The sequence below is a fragment of the Otolemur garnettii genome, unplaced genomic scaffold, assembly GCF_000181295.1.
Source record: "Otolemur garnettii isolate 467f Iridium unplaced genomic scaffold, OtoGar3 scaffold00039, whole genome shotgun sequence".
Taxonomy (NCBI): domain Eukaryota; kingdom Metazoa; phylum Chordata; class Mammalia; order Primates; family Galagidae; genus Otolemur; species Otolemur garnettii.
Window position 1 is genome coordinate 14,596,914 of NW_003852434.1, and position 14,997 is coordinate 14,611,910.

The 14,997-nt window shown below is 33.7% G+C and overlaps 1 protein-coding gene across 5 annotated transcripts in view; it reads left to right on the forward strand.

Moving 5' to 3' along the window:
• ANKRD17 (ankyrin repeat domain 17) overlaps positions 1-14,997 on the forward strand; it is a 157,616-nt gene that overhangs the window by 58,056 nt on the left and 84,563 nt on the right. For all 5 annotated transcript variants that reach the window (XM_012805355.2, XM_012805356.2, XM_023513404.1 and 2 more), the window contains one exon: positions 11,718-11,871. In XM_012805355.2, coding sequence (XP_012660809.1) covers positions 11,718-11,871 — 154 coding nt within the window. The remainder of the gene's footprint in view (positions 1-11,717; positions 11,872-14,997) is intronic.

Consider the following 14,997-nt stretch of genomic DNA (forward strand, 5'->3'; position numbering starts at 1 on the left):
AAAAAAAAAAAAACAACTCATAAGGAATGATGTTTAACATCATTCTCTAGCCATTAGGGAAATGCAGAAAAAAACTACAGTGTGATTTTTATAGGATTTTATCCTAGTAAAATAGGTAGGGTCAGGCAGTTGGTGGGAGATGAGAAAAAGAAAATAGAAAATACCGAATGCTAGTGAGAATCTAGAGCAACTGTAAATTTCATGCATTGCAGGTAGGGATGCAAAGTGGTATTATAACTTGGGAAAATCTGTCAGTTTCTTATAAATACAAACATACACTTGTTACATTACCTGTCCTCTTATGTATTTACCTAAGAGAAATGAAAAATGCTCATAATAAAGCATTGTATTTGAATAATCATTAATTGAATAAGTGAATTATAGGACATCTATATAATAGAATACTATTGACCAATGAAGTGGAATGAACTAATCCATGCTACAACATGTATGATCTCAGAAGCATTATGTGTTTGAGAAAGCAGCTCAACCAACCCCCAAATTTGTATGAGTCCTTTCATTCTGGAAAAGAAGAGAAGGAAAGAAAACAGGACATGTTTGCTAGGGGCAGAGGGTGGTGCTAGAAGATTGCCTACAGAATATAAGACAGAACATTTTGAGTATTAGAAAGTGTTTATCTTAATTATAAACATTAGAAACTTTTATGTATTTTTCAAAAATCAGAGATTTGTACAGCCAAAACAGGGTGAATTTTGCTATGAATTGTACTTTGATGACCCCAATTAAAAAAAAAAGTTCATTGGATGCAGAAGGAAAGTAATGAAAGAAGAGAATGTAATATTTTTCCAATTTTATTTTCTTCGAGAAAATAATTGCTTTAATTGAGTCTTACAATACTTGATTTTGATGCCAAGGCTTCATTCTTTCACTTAAAAACAACTGGTTTACGTATGCATACCTTTTACTGAATTACATACACCAGTGAGTTAATTCTTTATGTCTCAAAGTACTGCAAATAGTTACAACTCTCTTGGGATTTTTGCTAGAAATATGGAAATGTTTAGGTATTTCTTAACAGTTTTCTTGGAAAGTCTAAAGATGAGCCCTCTCCTTAATTATTTGCTAAAATCATCTAATAGAAAACTACAGGTTTTTTTTGTTTGTTTTTTAGGTAAGCAATATAGAAAAGTATGGGCTTAAGTAAAAAGGTAAAACTCCCTCTTTGATTTCATTCGTTAATTATCACTGTTAAAAACTTGGGTTTATCCAACTTGAATTTTTTTGTGTGCGTTTTTGCACATGTATACTTTTTATTTTTACTTTTTGAGTCAAATGGGTCTGTACAATGTTTGTTTTGCTACAGTTTATTTTTTCCACCTAATACTCCCTAATATGGGGAGTATTACGCTGCATCATATTCACGTATTTATTTGGTAAATATTTTTACATACTTAATGTTTGAGGCACAATTCTAAATGCAAGGGTTAGAGCAAAGAACCAAATAGAGTCCCTGCTTAAGTGAACTAAGTGGGAGGAAGGAAATAAACAAATTGAAGGGGGGAAAATATCACTGTCATTAAGTTCATGAAGATAACAGGCAAAAGAGATCAACTGTGCTGAGACAGAATGAGCAGGACAGTTACATTAGATAGCTGCGGTATAGTCTTTTATATATAAAGTCACTTTATTCTTAATATAGATGTTCAGTATATGATTTATTTAACCATTTTATTGATGAGCATATTGATTATTTATAGTTTTTTCTACTTTAATCAATCTTATAATGAACACAGTTTTTGGTTTACATGTGCAACTGTTTTTTAAATAAATTCCTGGAAAGAAAATGTTATATATTTTGGATTTGGACTCTTCACTTATATTCCTGATTTAGCCAAATAATGTATTCCTTCAAAATATTAGCTATTATCTGTCAGTGGATGAAAAGAGTCATTTTAATTTGTATTAATCTGACTCCCAGTGAAGTTGAGCATATTTATTGGACATTCATATTTATCCTGTAAATTGCATACTACTCACAACACTTTGTCCATTGTGACATTTGTCTTTATCTTTTTGAAAGTTAAAAATTTCTTTAAAATTCTCTTATAATGTGTTACATTATATTTTGTAATATTTTTTCCTAGCTTGTCAGTTTTCTTATTTTATGACATCTTTGCATTTTTATTTTTATGCTATCAAAATGTATTAGTCTTTTCTTCCAAGTCTCCAGATTTTGTATCTTTCCAGAAGAGCCTTCTTTTATACAATATCATAACAACTAAATCTGTTACATTTTCTTCTACTTATTTAATTTTATTTGTTTCTAGTAGTAGATTTTGGTTTATCTAGAGGGGTTTTTTTTTTTTTGTCTATTTTGTGGTAGAGTCCTATTTTTTCCAGCTTTGTAGCCATTCTCCCAAAATTAAGCCATGCCTTTTTTCCCCAGTGACTTACAATGCTACCTTGATCACATTTTAAAAGTTTCAAATATATGTTCTGGATTCACTATCCTACTGTTTTGGTTATTGTCATTTTATGTTATATTTGAAATCCAGTAGGGCATCCTTCATTGTCTTTTTCAAAGAAATTTTTGGCAATTTTTGTGTATTTTCTCTTCCAGATGTTGATTCTAAACAACATATCAAGTTCCATTAAAAATCCCTTTGGGATTTTGATTGGAAGTGCATTGAATTTACAGATAAATTTGGGGAGAATTGACATCTTTACACTGTTGACTCTTCCCATCCAGGAACATGGTATGCCTCTTCATTTCTTCAGGATTATTATTATTATTATTTTTTAACGTTCTTTAGTAAAGTTTTATACTTTTTTTCCCTCATGTAGGTCTTAACACTTTTCCTGTTAGGTGAATTTCTGACTATCTTTTAGTTTTTGTTGTTATTGTGAATTATATCTTTTCTTCCATTGTTTAGTTTATTTTCTAAGGGGTTATTGCTGGTATATAGTAAGGCTATTGATTTTTATATTTTGCTCTTACTGGATACTTTTTCAGTTGATTCTTGGAAGTTTTTGAAAGGATGATTATGTTTCTTGTACATGATGGCATTTTTTTGTTGCCTTTTCCAGTGTGTTTTATACTTAGGGTTTGTTTTTTGGTTTTTTGGTTTTTAGGGTTTTTTTTTTTTTTTTTTTTTTTTGTTGTTTAATCCTTCTTACTGTGTTGGCTAGAGTTTCTAGAACTCTTTGTGTGTTTGTTTTGAGACAGAGTCTCACTATGTTGCCCTTGGTAGAGTGCTATGGTGTCACAGCTCACAGCAACCTCAAAATCTTGGGTTTAAGAGATTCTCTTGCCTCAGCCTCCAAGTAGCTGGTATTACAGGTGCCCACCATAATGCTCAGCTATTTTTTGGTTAGTAGTTGTCATTGTTGTTTGGCAGGCCTGGGCTGGGTATCATACCTGCCAGCTACGGTGTATGTGGCTGGCACCCTAGCCGCTGATCTATGGGCGCCAAGCTGTGATTTCTAGAACTCTTCACTTATATTCCTGATTTAAGTAGAATGCTTCTAAGTTTTAAAATCTTACAGTTATAGTTAATGTCTTATATTTCTGGTAGACTGTTTTATCTATCGTGAACAAAGTTTCCTTCTTGGCTTTTTATGATAATGAATACTGTGTTTAATCTTGTGCTTTTGTTAGGAAGATACATGTTCTTTTTCACCTTTAGTATTTTCATTTGGTAAATTGCATTAATGCATTTGCTAATGTTGGTCATGATGTTTTTTATTTTTAATATTTATTTAACAAATATTTATTTAGATATTACGTTGGGTCACAGGCAGTGCCATGTACTAGGGATAGTGCTAAGAAATCTGGATGGTTCCTTTCTTTCTTTATATAGAGAAGAGAGCTAATAACCAAGATATCCAAGAACAAAATGACTTCAGGCTGTGATAGTGCTATGGATGAAATAAAGGCAGTGAAAAAGTAGAAAGATGAGGAGAGATCTTCCTTTGGCAGTGTAATCAGAGAAGGTAAAATATACACTGAGACATGGAGAATGAAAGCTTTGAGAAAAGCAGTCCAGGCCGGGGATAATCACTGCTTCTATATATTAAATTAATTCTATTAATTAGTGTTTCCTTTAATCTCTTTTTTTGTGGTTGTCATGTGATATTCTTTTATACTGCCTCTGAATTTAGTTTGGTAATGGTGTGTTTTATTTATACTTTGTTGTTGTTCAGGTTTGTTAATAGGGTTATTTATGATGAGCTTGAGAGTTTTCCCTTTTCTGAGCCTTCTAAGTAAAATGATAATGCTCTATTTTGTAAAATGTTGTATATAATAATGTTCTTTATATTTGGTAAAGATTACCTCTAGATCCACTTGGGTTCAGTGCTGTTTTAAAAATTAGATCTATGACTACCTTTAGATTTCTTTTTTTTTTTCTGTATTTCTTCTTTTCATATTAAGCTAAAAGAACATAAAATTATAGAATGCTAGTGAGCTAGTTGCTTTTATTAAGATTTTTTATTAAGATTTCTTCAATAGGCTCGGCGCCTATGGCTCAAGCGGCTAAGGCGCCAGCCACATACACCTAAGGTGGCGGGTTCGAATCCCCAGCCCGGGCCCGCCAAACAACAATGATGGCTGCAACCAAAAAATGGCCGGGCGTTGTGGCGGGCGCCTGTAGTCCCAGCTACTTGGGAGGCTGAGGCAGGAGACTCGCTTGAGCCCAGGAGTTGGAGGTTGCTGTGAGCTGTGATGCCATGGCATCCTACCCAGGGGGATAGCTTGAGGCTCTGTCTCAAAAAAAAAAAAAAAAAAAAGATTTCTTCAATAGACATAGTCTACTTAGGTTTCTTTCTTTTCTTGAATTAATTTTGGTAATTTTTTTTAAAAAACCATTTTGTTTAGACTTTTACATTTATTGATTTATAGTAGTACTCGGTTTTCTAGTTTTAATAAATCCATATATTTTTCTCTTCCTCTCATTTTCCATAATCATATTTGCCAAAGGCTTGTCTCTTCTTGCTAGACTTAACCAAGAAACATTTTTTGGTTTTGCTAATTAAACACATATCTCAAGGTGGTTTTACATATTCAGAATGATTTTCTCCTTCCTCTGTACAGTCCCTATATTGGTATCCATGTAAGTGCTATTTTTAAAACTTTTTGATAGTTATTGCACATAGAGTCACATTTCTATATTTTATATTTATGGAAGACATTGGAAAAGACATAATAAAGTCACTTTATATTTCTGTTCTCCACTGGTCAGCGTACTGTTTTGAATGTAGCATGTAATTGGTGCTGGATGTTTCTATGCATCATGTCCAGTTAATCAAAATATATTATTTCCCTATCTTTCGGAATAAATACTAGTTTATTAAAGTACAAAATGAGTTGTTTTTCTCTAACATGACAGTGATTATGTATCTGTTTTGTGGAGTAGTTTGAAATGTAATGCTAAAGTTCACAGTTGGTTCTGATGGCCCTATATTTCCAAATTTCAGTGCTACTTTGTTTGGCATATGGAGGGATTTAGAGTACCACTAAAGGTAGAACAATTCTATTTAGTTCTGACTATTGTTAAGAGACATTGCTTTTTATTATTGTTTGTATTAAGTCAGGCTTACTTTGGGGAGAAAGTGAAAAATAATTTTAATTACTCTACCAATCAAAGTACTATTACTGTTAATAAAATAGAAACCTCTGCAGTAAATATCACCTATGTAGTCTTTAAAAACTAAAAGGATTTAACATGCACAGTACAGAGGCTAGTGTAACCTCCGTATGTCTATATCTTAGATTTAACATTATCAAGAATTTGCCACACAGCTTTGTTTCCTCAAGTATTTCAGGGCGACTTTCTGACACTGTTCCTGTATGCTCTAGTGTGCATGTCTAATAAAAGATACAGACACTTCCTTACATAACCACAGTGATTCCTATATATTATCTGATGCCTAGTTTGTATTCAAGATTTCTTTGCTTGTCCCCAAAATGCTATGTTTACAATTGGCTTATTTGAATTAGGATTTAAGTAAATTCTATATTATTTTGCCAGGTATGTCACTTGAGTCTCTTTAATTTGGAACAATTTTTACTGTAAAAAATTTTTTTTTGCTTCCATCCCACTTACTTAAAGAAAATGGCCACTTGTATTGGTAAAATGTTCCACATTTTAGATTTGTTGTTTAGCTTCAGTTTAACTTGGTGCTTCTCAACCTCCTTACTCTCCCCAGGATTTTTATCATTGTTTCTCTTACTTTTGACAATGTCTGTAGCTATTTTTGATTCCACAAACTGAAGGAAGGTAGCTACTGGCATCTAGTGAGTAAAGGCTAGGGATTCTGTTAAATATTCGGAAGTAAACAGGACAGCCCCCCAAACAGGGCTTTTCTGGCCTAAAATGTCAATAGTACCTACATAGAGAAATACTGATTTATCTTGTCACTGTATTTGCCTTATTATTTGTATACTGGAAGTCATTTTTAAAGGTTTAAAGTCCCTATTGGGGGGAGGTGGTCAAGAATACTTCATAGGAGTTGCTGAGTATTTTATGTTGCATAAATCAGGGGCATATGATGTTTGATTGTCCCACTTTTAGTAGTTAAACAATGGTTTCAGGTAGTGATAGCCTGATCTCTAAATGTAGAATTTAAAATCACTTTTTCTAGAGCAATGTTTGGTTCCTTATTATGCCACCATTGAATTTTCTGGTGGAAAGAATATTGAACTAGTTAACTGGATAACTGGTCACTTGGTGTTAGATATTTAGAAACCTGTTATTTAAATAAGGGTACTTGTACTTTTCTTCTCTGTAAACAGTGATATGAACCTGGTGGTTTCTAAGGCTCTTGTTTCTTGATGGTTCTTTATATTAGATAATAATTTGATGTATAAGCATTCTTTCATGAAATATCCTGCTAGTCAAACACATCCACAATACATTAAGTATAACTTAAATTGTTAAGTTTTTAAAGATTTATAACTTTAGGCGTCTCCTGTGGCTCAAAAGGGTAGGGCACTGGTCCCATATGCTGGAGGTGGCAGGTTCAAACCCAGCCCCAGCTAAAAACTTCAAAAAAAAAAAAATTGTAACTTTGAAAGACCTTTCCCCCTTGAAATAAACTTAATGAGGACATCCTTTCCTTTACACATTTCATTTAAAGAAAATACAATAGAGCTTATGTAGCTGAGCACCTCCCTACATTGCCACCTCCTTAAGTTACTAATTTTCACAGACCAGATACCCACCTCATGGACTAAGGCCTAGTTCCTTCTGTTGACTACCTCTGTATGTCAACCAGTGTGTTACAGCTTACAGAGGTTCTACCGTATCTTAAAATGTTTGTTTCAATTTCTTATTCTGATCATTTTTAGTGTGTTTTATTTTCCAGAACTTGGTTATGATTCAAAATTACTTTATTTTTTCCTCTGGAAATAATTTAATTAACATTTAGTTTTCAAAGGGAAAATGCATTTCCATTTTTAACCTGAACCACTTCATCTGGGTTTGTGGTAAAGACAAACCAAATACGTACTTGTAATTTGATTTCAATTTAAAATGGGATTGCTTATTTTTGTGTTTTTATAAGATTGCATCTCATTGCACCAGTCTTTCCTCACTTGTTCTGTAATGTAGCACAGTATCTTTCCAGTTGGAAAGGAAAGGAGAGGAATTGATATTAAAGGAGGAAGTTCTCTTCTTCCTCTCTTAAACTCTTATAAAGAACACTTCTTTTCTCCTATTGCCTTACACACTTTCTACCTTATATGATTTTTCTTTTGTACAAACTTTCCTAGGGGCCAGGGTTGGTTTTACACATTTTTTATCATCTGTAATAATAAACATATTAAATAATCTCTTGCATATAGAATATTTCTAATAAATGTATGTTTGATTTTTAAAGTCTCCTATAAAATCTATCAAGTTTTTATTTGTTGTGATTACTCCTCCAATTATTCTGGAGCCTCTGAGAATCTAAAAGGGAAGCATCTCAAAATCATCTGGTAAATTTCACCCTCTTTACAGATTCTTTTATTTATTCAGTAGTTGCTTGAGTCCTGATAATGTGTTAAGCCTACTTCTAGTGTTTGGGTGCTCATCAGTAAGCCAAAAAAATTTTTGTTTTCATGGAGCTTAGAAAGACAGTAAATATGTTTTATATATTACATATATGTAATATTCATGTGTGACAATTCTATGAAAAAATTAGGCAAAATAAAGGTCTAGAGATGGAGATGGCTCAGCGACTTGCTGGTCATACAGGTAGCAGTTACAGCAATTCTGGTACCTGGGCCTTCAGATTCTAGTATAGTAATATCCTTGAAATTAGCCGATACTTTGTTAATCTATAACTGGTGGAAATAATAGTCATTTCTGTTCTTTAATCCTGATAAGTTACCTGCCCCTACCCCCGTTTTTTTTTGGGGGGGCAGTTTTGGCTGGGGCTGGGTTTGAACCCGTCACCTCTGGCATAAGGGGCTGGCACCCTACTCCTTTGAGCCACAGGCACCACCCCTACCTGCCCCCCTTTAAAGCTCTCTGTAAGGCTCAGCGTCTGTAGCTCAAGCAGCTAAGGCGCTGGTTACATACACTGGAGCTGGCTGGTTTGAATCCAGTCCCTGCCCGCCTAACAATGACAACTACAATCAAAAAATAGCCAGGCGTTGTGGCGGGTGCCGGTAATCCCAGCTACTTGGGAGGCTGAGGCAAGAGAATTGCTTAAGTCCAAGAGTTGGAGGTTGTTGTGAGCTGTGACACCACAGCACTCTACCCAGGACGACAGTTTGAGACCCTGTCTCCAAAAAAAAAATAAATAAATAAAAAATAAATAAATAAAAGCTCCCTGTAAGAATTTTCATAGTCATTTGACTTTACTGTTTTTTTAAGTTATCATGGGCTTAAAAATCAACATGAGGCCACTTGCAATGGCTCACATCACATCTATAATCCGAACACTCTGGGAGACTAGGTGGGAGAATTGCTTGTGTTCAGGAGTTTAGAACAAGAGAAAGACACCCATCTCTACCAAAAATACAGGAGAAACATTAGCCAAGTGTGTACCTGCAGTCCCAGCTACTCAGGAGGCCAAGGCGGAAAAATCACTTGAGCCCAAAGTTTGAGGTTGCAGTGAGCTGTGATGATACATTGCACTGTAGCCAGGGTGATACAGCAAGACTCTGTCTAAAAACAAAAACAAAAACAAAAAAATTAACTTAAGAATTTTTGTGGGAAAGTTCAAAGTCACTAGGAAAGCAAATGCCATTGTACTTAGTATTCCTCATTAAGGGACAGAAATGCAATATTTTTAGGGAATTTTCACTAGGCCTAGTTATGATAAAATAAGGTAGAGGAGACTTTATGTCAGAAAGTAATTTTTGATTAAAATTTAATCTCCTCTATGATCTAACTTCTAACCTCTAGACTTTTCCTACAGTAAACTGTTTTGTATTTTAATTTTATACTTGTCTGCCAGTGCCATTATTTTCCTCTCCACTTACACAAATTAGTTAATTTGATAAAAGCTTTTTCATTTTGTATCTGCATTCAGTGTCTCTTTTGAACAACCTCAGTACCTCTGATCTTTACTTCTGATTTGGCAGTTGACATGGTTCTTTGAGGTTTTTTTTCTTTCTAAAACTTTAAAATACCATATTATTTAATTTTTTGTCTGTTTAACTTACCTATGTTTATTAGATTTGGTTTTCTTTGTTTACTTTGTCTTCTCTTATTGAATGAAATGATATAGATAACAGAGAAAATATCATTGAGAAAAAAACCTTTTCTTTAGAAAGATTAATTTCTGGACCGTGTTTGATTATAGGAAGACATTTTTTACTGCTATAATTTGAATCACATCTTGCTAAGGCCAAACCATGCCCCAAAGTCTACTTCCTATACTTTAATCTTCCTAAACTATAACTCTTTAATTAATTAGCCTATAAGAGTCATGCTTTGTTTATATTTGCTACTGCCTTTTAAAATATCTTAAAATTTAAAAAAAATTGTTTTCACGTTTTTTGTTATCTTTATCTCCCTGCCATTTTAATGATTGTTACTGACAAATTAAAGTACTGCAAAGTTTTATGAAATTAAAAAAATATTTATGGAGTCTGTTTTGAGTGTGTTCTGTGCTTTATTAGTATTTGCAATATTAGTATTCTCAAATATTATTTCATATAAACTGCTTTAGTTTAATGGAACATTGGAGACAAATGTTTCTTCCCAAATTTAACTTGTAATACTAAATTTATTGATTAAATATAGTAGTATGCTGAGTTACTTGATTGGTGACTTTCAAAGATGGAACAACACAGAGTTTCTGGTGTGTTTAAGATAGGAATTTATTCCTTAATGGGTTTTTGTCATTCATGACTTTAGGGGTACTAGGCATGAGCATGACTATATTCTAGATTATTAACAACTTTTACATCTGTTTTAGTAGTTAGTTGTACTTCTATGTTAGAAGTACCTTAGATTTGTGAGATATATTTCCTCTGATCATATTAAATGGTGATTATTTTATATATTAATGATGATAAATTTTTATGAGCAAATAATATATGTTTGTACCTATTTATAAGTAACACAAATAAAACTTTTCTTCATGTCTTAGGATTTGGTTATTTTCTAATTCTTAAAATTTTCAAAAATTGGACCTGATACATTTCTTGTCATTGCTTCTCAACATACGATGTGTGGACCCTTCAGGGTCCCAGAGAACATTTCAAAGTGTCCAAGAGTTCAAAAGTATTGTGGTAGGTAAAACTTTCTGGCCTCCTGATCAAGGCGTGGCACCAAACTCTACTAATTTTATTGTATTCCTCATTGCCATGCACTGGCAGTTTAAAAAAAATGAAAAACCAGTTTCACTTTAAGAATGTTCTTGATGAAGAAGTAAAATTACAACTTTTATGAAATCTCCACTTTGGAGTGTCTGTCCTTTTAATTGCTGTGTGTAACAAAATGGGAAGTGCACATAAAGCACTTGTGTGGGTTTTTTTGAGACATGACGTGAATTAGCCACTTTCTGGGGGGGAGGGTTGTGAAATGCCGTTTTAACTGTAAAGTATAAATGAAAACTACCTATCAGAATTGGGTGTTTGTCAAGCATTCTTAAAAATGATTGAAGTGACTGTACCTCTTTAAGGAAAACAATCAACAGTATTTGTAGACAGTGCTTTATGGTTTCAAGAGCAAATTAGAATTTGTAACTCATTTTTGCTTAGGCTTGACAGCTTTCCTAGTACTTAAAAGACTTTTCTGATAAAATCAACTGTGATATTAATGAATGTGTTTTTTTTTTTAAATTGGTAGTTTAATTTCTAAGATGGTAAGCATCAGTGTATATACTCCTTATATGGAGTCTTTGGGAGCTTAGTACTTCATAAGGGTATAACGGAGTCCTGAAAGCAGAACATTTGACAACTGCTGATTTAGGTCTTCTGTCAAAGATTTCATAGCCTAAACATTAACCTCATACTCTTATGTATATGTCTTAACAAAATTGAAGTTAGAAAGAATACATATGATTTTAGTCAGCAAATTTAGACTATTTATGAATAATACATTTTTAAATTCTTCAACAAATGTCATTTTTCTCTTTAGTTAGGCAGCAAGCTTATATATCCCATTTAATTTATTTAAAGTAGCATTATATTTACTATTAGTACTTAAGTTAAAATATTTTTTCTGTCCCCCCCTTTTTTTCTTCTATTTACTTCTCTCTTTCCTTTTCTCCTTTTGTTTGTCTCTTTCCTTCCTTTTTTTGTATTTGTTTTCTAGGTGGAGTCTTTCATTTTGGATCAGGATGATTTGGAAAATCCAATGCTGGAAACGGCCTCCAAGTTGCTCTTATCAGGCACTGCTGATGGTGCAGACCTCAGGACAGTAGATCCAGAAACACAAGCCAGACTGGAAGCTTTACTAGAAGCTGCAGGTATGTATACAGACTATATATAATAATACATTTACTTTATTATCCAAAGTTATATGTAAATCTAACTAAAATTCTTACTGTAAAGGAATGATCTTGGCTGTTTAGTTTATATTATTTGTAAAGGTTACTTGACTGCTTTTCTAGAGAATTACGTGGAACATTTTATTAAAGCATATTTTAATTTTCAAGACCGGAGTAAAATCCACATGCTACAGTTGAACTTAAAAAGAGAGACATCCTTTTTTTTTTTTTTTTTTTTTTTTTTTTTTAGACAGAGCCTCAAGCTGTCCCCCTGGGCAGAGTGCTGTGGCATCAAAGCTCACAGCAACCTCCAGTTCCTGGGCTCAAGCGAGTCCCCTGCCTCTGCCTCCCAAGTAGCTGGGACATAGGCGTCTGCTTCAATGCCCAGCTATTTTTTTTTTGGTTGCAGCCATCATTGTTGTTTGACGGGCCTGGACTGGATTAGAACCCGCCACCTTAGGTGAATGCGGCTGGCACCTTAGCCACTTGAGCCACAGGGGCTGAGCCAAAAAGAGAGACTTCTTATATAGTATTTTCATTATTCATGAATTTTGTATTTGTAAATTTGCCTACCTGCTAAAATTTATTTGCAACTCCCAAATCAGCATGTGGCGGTCTTTTGTGGACATACTCAGAGCAGCAAAACGTTTGAGTCACCCTACATGCCTGTTCCCAGCTGAGGTTGAACAAGATTAAGGCTTCTTGTTTCAGTTCTCATATTGTAAACAAGAATCCTTTTGAAGTCTATTTAGTGCCATGTTTTTCACATTTTTTTGTAGGTGATTTTGCTGAGGTGCTGTCCAATGTTCTTGAGCATGAAATGGCTGTAATGTGCCTAAAATGGGCAGTGATGTGCTTTATGGGGAAAATATAGGTGTTAGATAAGCTTTGTTTGGGCATAAATTATAGTGCTGTTGGCTGTGAGTTCAGTGTAATGGAATCAATAATATATGTTAAAAAAACACACAAAACAAAGTTATGTATCGGTGACAATGATGTGACTAGAGATTTGCAGTAACTTAACCTTGTGTATTTCCCATGACCGGTGAGTGGTTCAGCACAGTTTTCACTAATTCAGTATGTCTAGCAACTTCACAGACCATAATTACAATTTATAATGAGAATTGTATATGTACAGTTCCCCCCACTTTTTTTTATAGACTATCTCTTTAAAACTTGAAAATGAATCACTGTATTTTTGTAATGTTCCCATTCTAACATTACAACAAACATTACAACAAAACATCCCAGTGTTTTAATAGGAGTTATATACATAACCAAAGCTTTTCATATACAGGTGTCTGTAAAGTTTGTGAGCTATTTTAAATTGCACTCAAACTTTATGGCCACCGTGTGTGTGTGTGTGTGTGTGTGTGTGTGTGTGTGTGTTTGAGTACACACACACACACACATATACAAATATGCAGCCCAATTCATAATTGCTAGGTTATGGAAGAAGCCCAGGAGCCCATCAATCTACGAATGGATCAATAAATTGTAGTATATGTACACCGTGGAATACTATGCAGCCATTAAAAAAGATGGAGACTTTACGTCCTTCATGTTTACATGAATGGAACTGGAAAATATTCTTCTTAGCAAAATATCTTAAGAATGGAAAAAAAAGTATCCAATGTACTCAGCCTTACTATGAAACTAATTTATAGTTTTCATAGGAAAGCTATAACCCAATTTTAGCCCAGGAATATGGGGTGAGGGAAGAGGGAGGGGAGGGGAGGGGGAGGATAGGTAGAGGGAGGGTGATTGGCGGAATCACGCCTATGGTTCATCCTATAAGGGTACATGTGAATCTCATTAATTGTAGAATATAAATGTTTTAGCACAATAACTAAGAAAAAGACATGAGGGCTATGTTAACCAGTTGGATGAAAGTATTTCAAATTGTATACAGAAACAGTACACTGTACCCCATGATAGTATTAATGTACACTGCTATGATTTAATTAAAAAAAAAGAATACAAAAGAAAAAAAGAAAGAGGGACAAAGACAGAAAATGTGTAGCTTGATCAAATAAAACATTTAAAAAATGCCTTAAGTATAAGGGATTAATAATTCTGAATCTCTATGAACACTTAATAAACTATGCAAAGACTAACTTTTTATAATTGAACAACCCTGATGTACTATCTTGTATATGCAATGCATATAAACTACTACTTTACTATAGGATAAAACTCAACCTGTTACTGGTTAGTAATCATTTCAATAAATAGCTTGTAACACAGCATTTAAATATTTGAAGAATTTCTGGTTAAACTTGATTTCTATCCAGGGTAAAATTCTAGAATGGATTGTTAAAAGGATCTTGACCCAAAATACAGTGAGGGCATGTGCACTGTCCTGTGTTTTGAGCATAGAAAACTATATGTATAGAATAATAGATACTCAGTTTGCACTTTGCTGGACATTTGATGTTGCTGTAGAAGTTGAGAAAGAAATGAGGATTATGCAAATATTTGAAAATATGTCATAATTTTCAAATAATCACAGGGAATCCTTCCCCTGAAGACAAGAATATGAGGATTGCACATGGTGCTCTTCAAATGCTTAGAAAAGTATCATACAGAAGAGTATTTGTTGTCTGTGGCTTCAAGAGGTAGAACCAGGTTCAAAGGTACTACCGGAAAGTGGATTTCAGCTGAGAGAACGCTAATGGTTGTGGATTTTTCTTGCCTCTATCTTTATTTCCATTTTTTTGTTTTCTTCATGGTAATTAACAGGCTGTCCTCTCCTCTCTTCCCCTTCAGGATTCTTTCACTTCTTCTCTTCATTCTGTTTTTATTTTCTTCCTTTTGTTAGTGAAAAATTTCACACACAAACCTAGAGAGAGAATAGTGCTCTGTTGCGTGTCTGTCATCTAGCTTCAACAGCCATCATTGGAGAGGCAGTCTTATTTCAACTTTATTCATTACCACCTTGCCAACACCCTCACCCACATTAATTTAAAGCAAATCTAAGCATCATTTTATATATAAATACTTAAGTATGTATCTCTAAACTAAGAATGTTTGAAGAGAAATAATAGCTATAATACCATTGCATATCTAAAGAAAAAATACTAATTTTTATAATCAAATAATCCT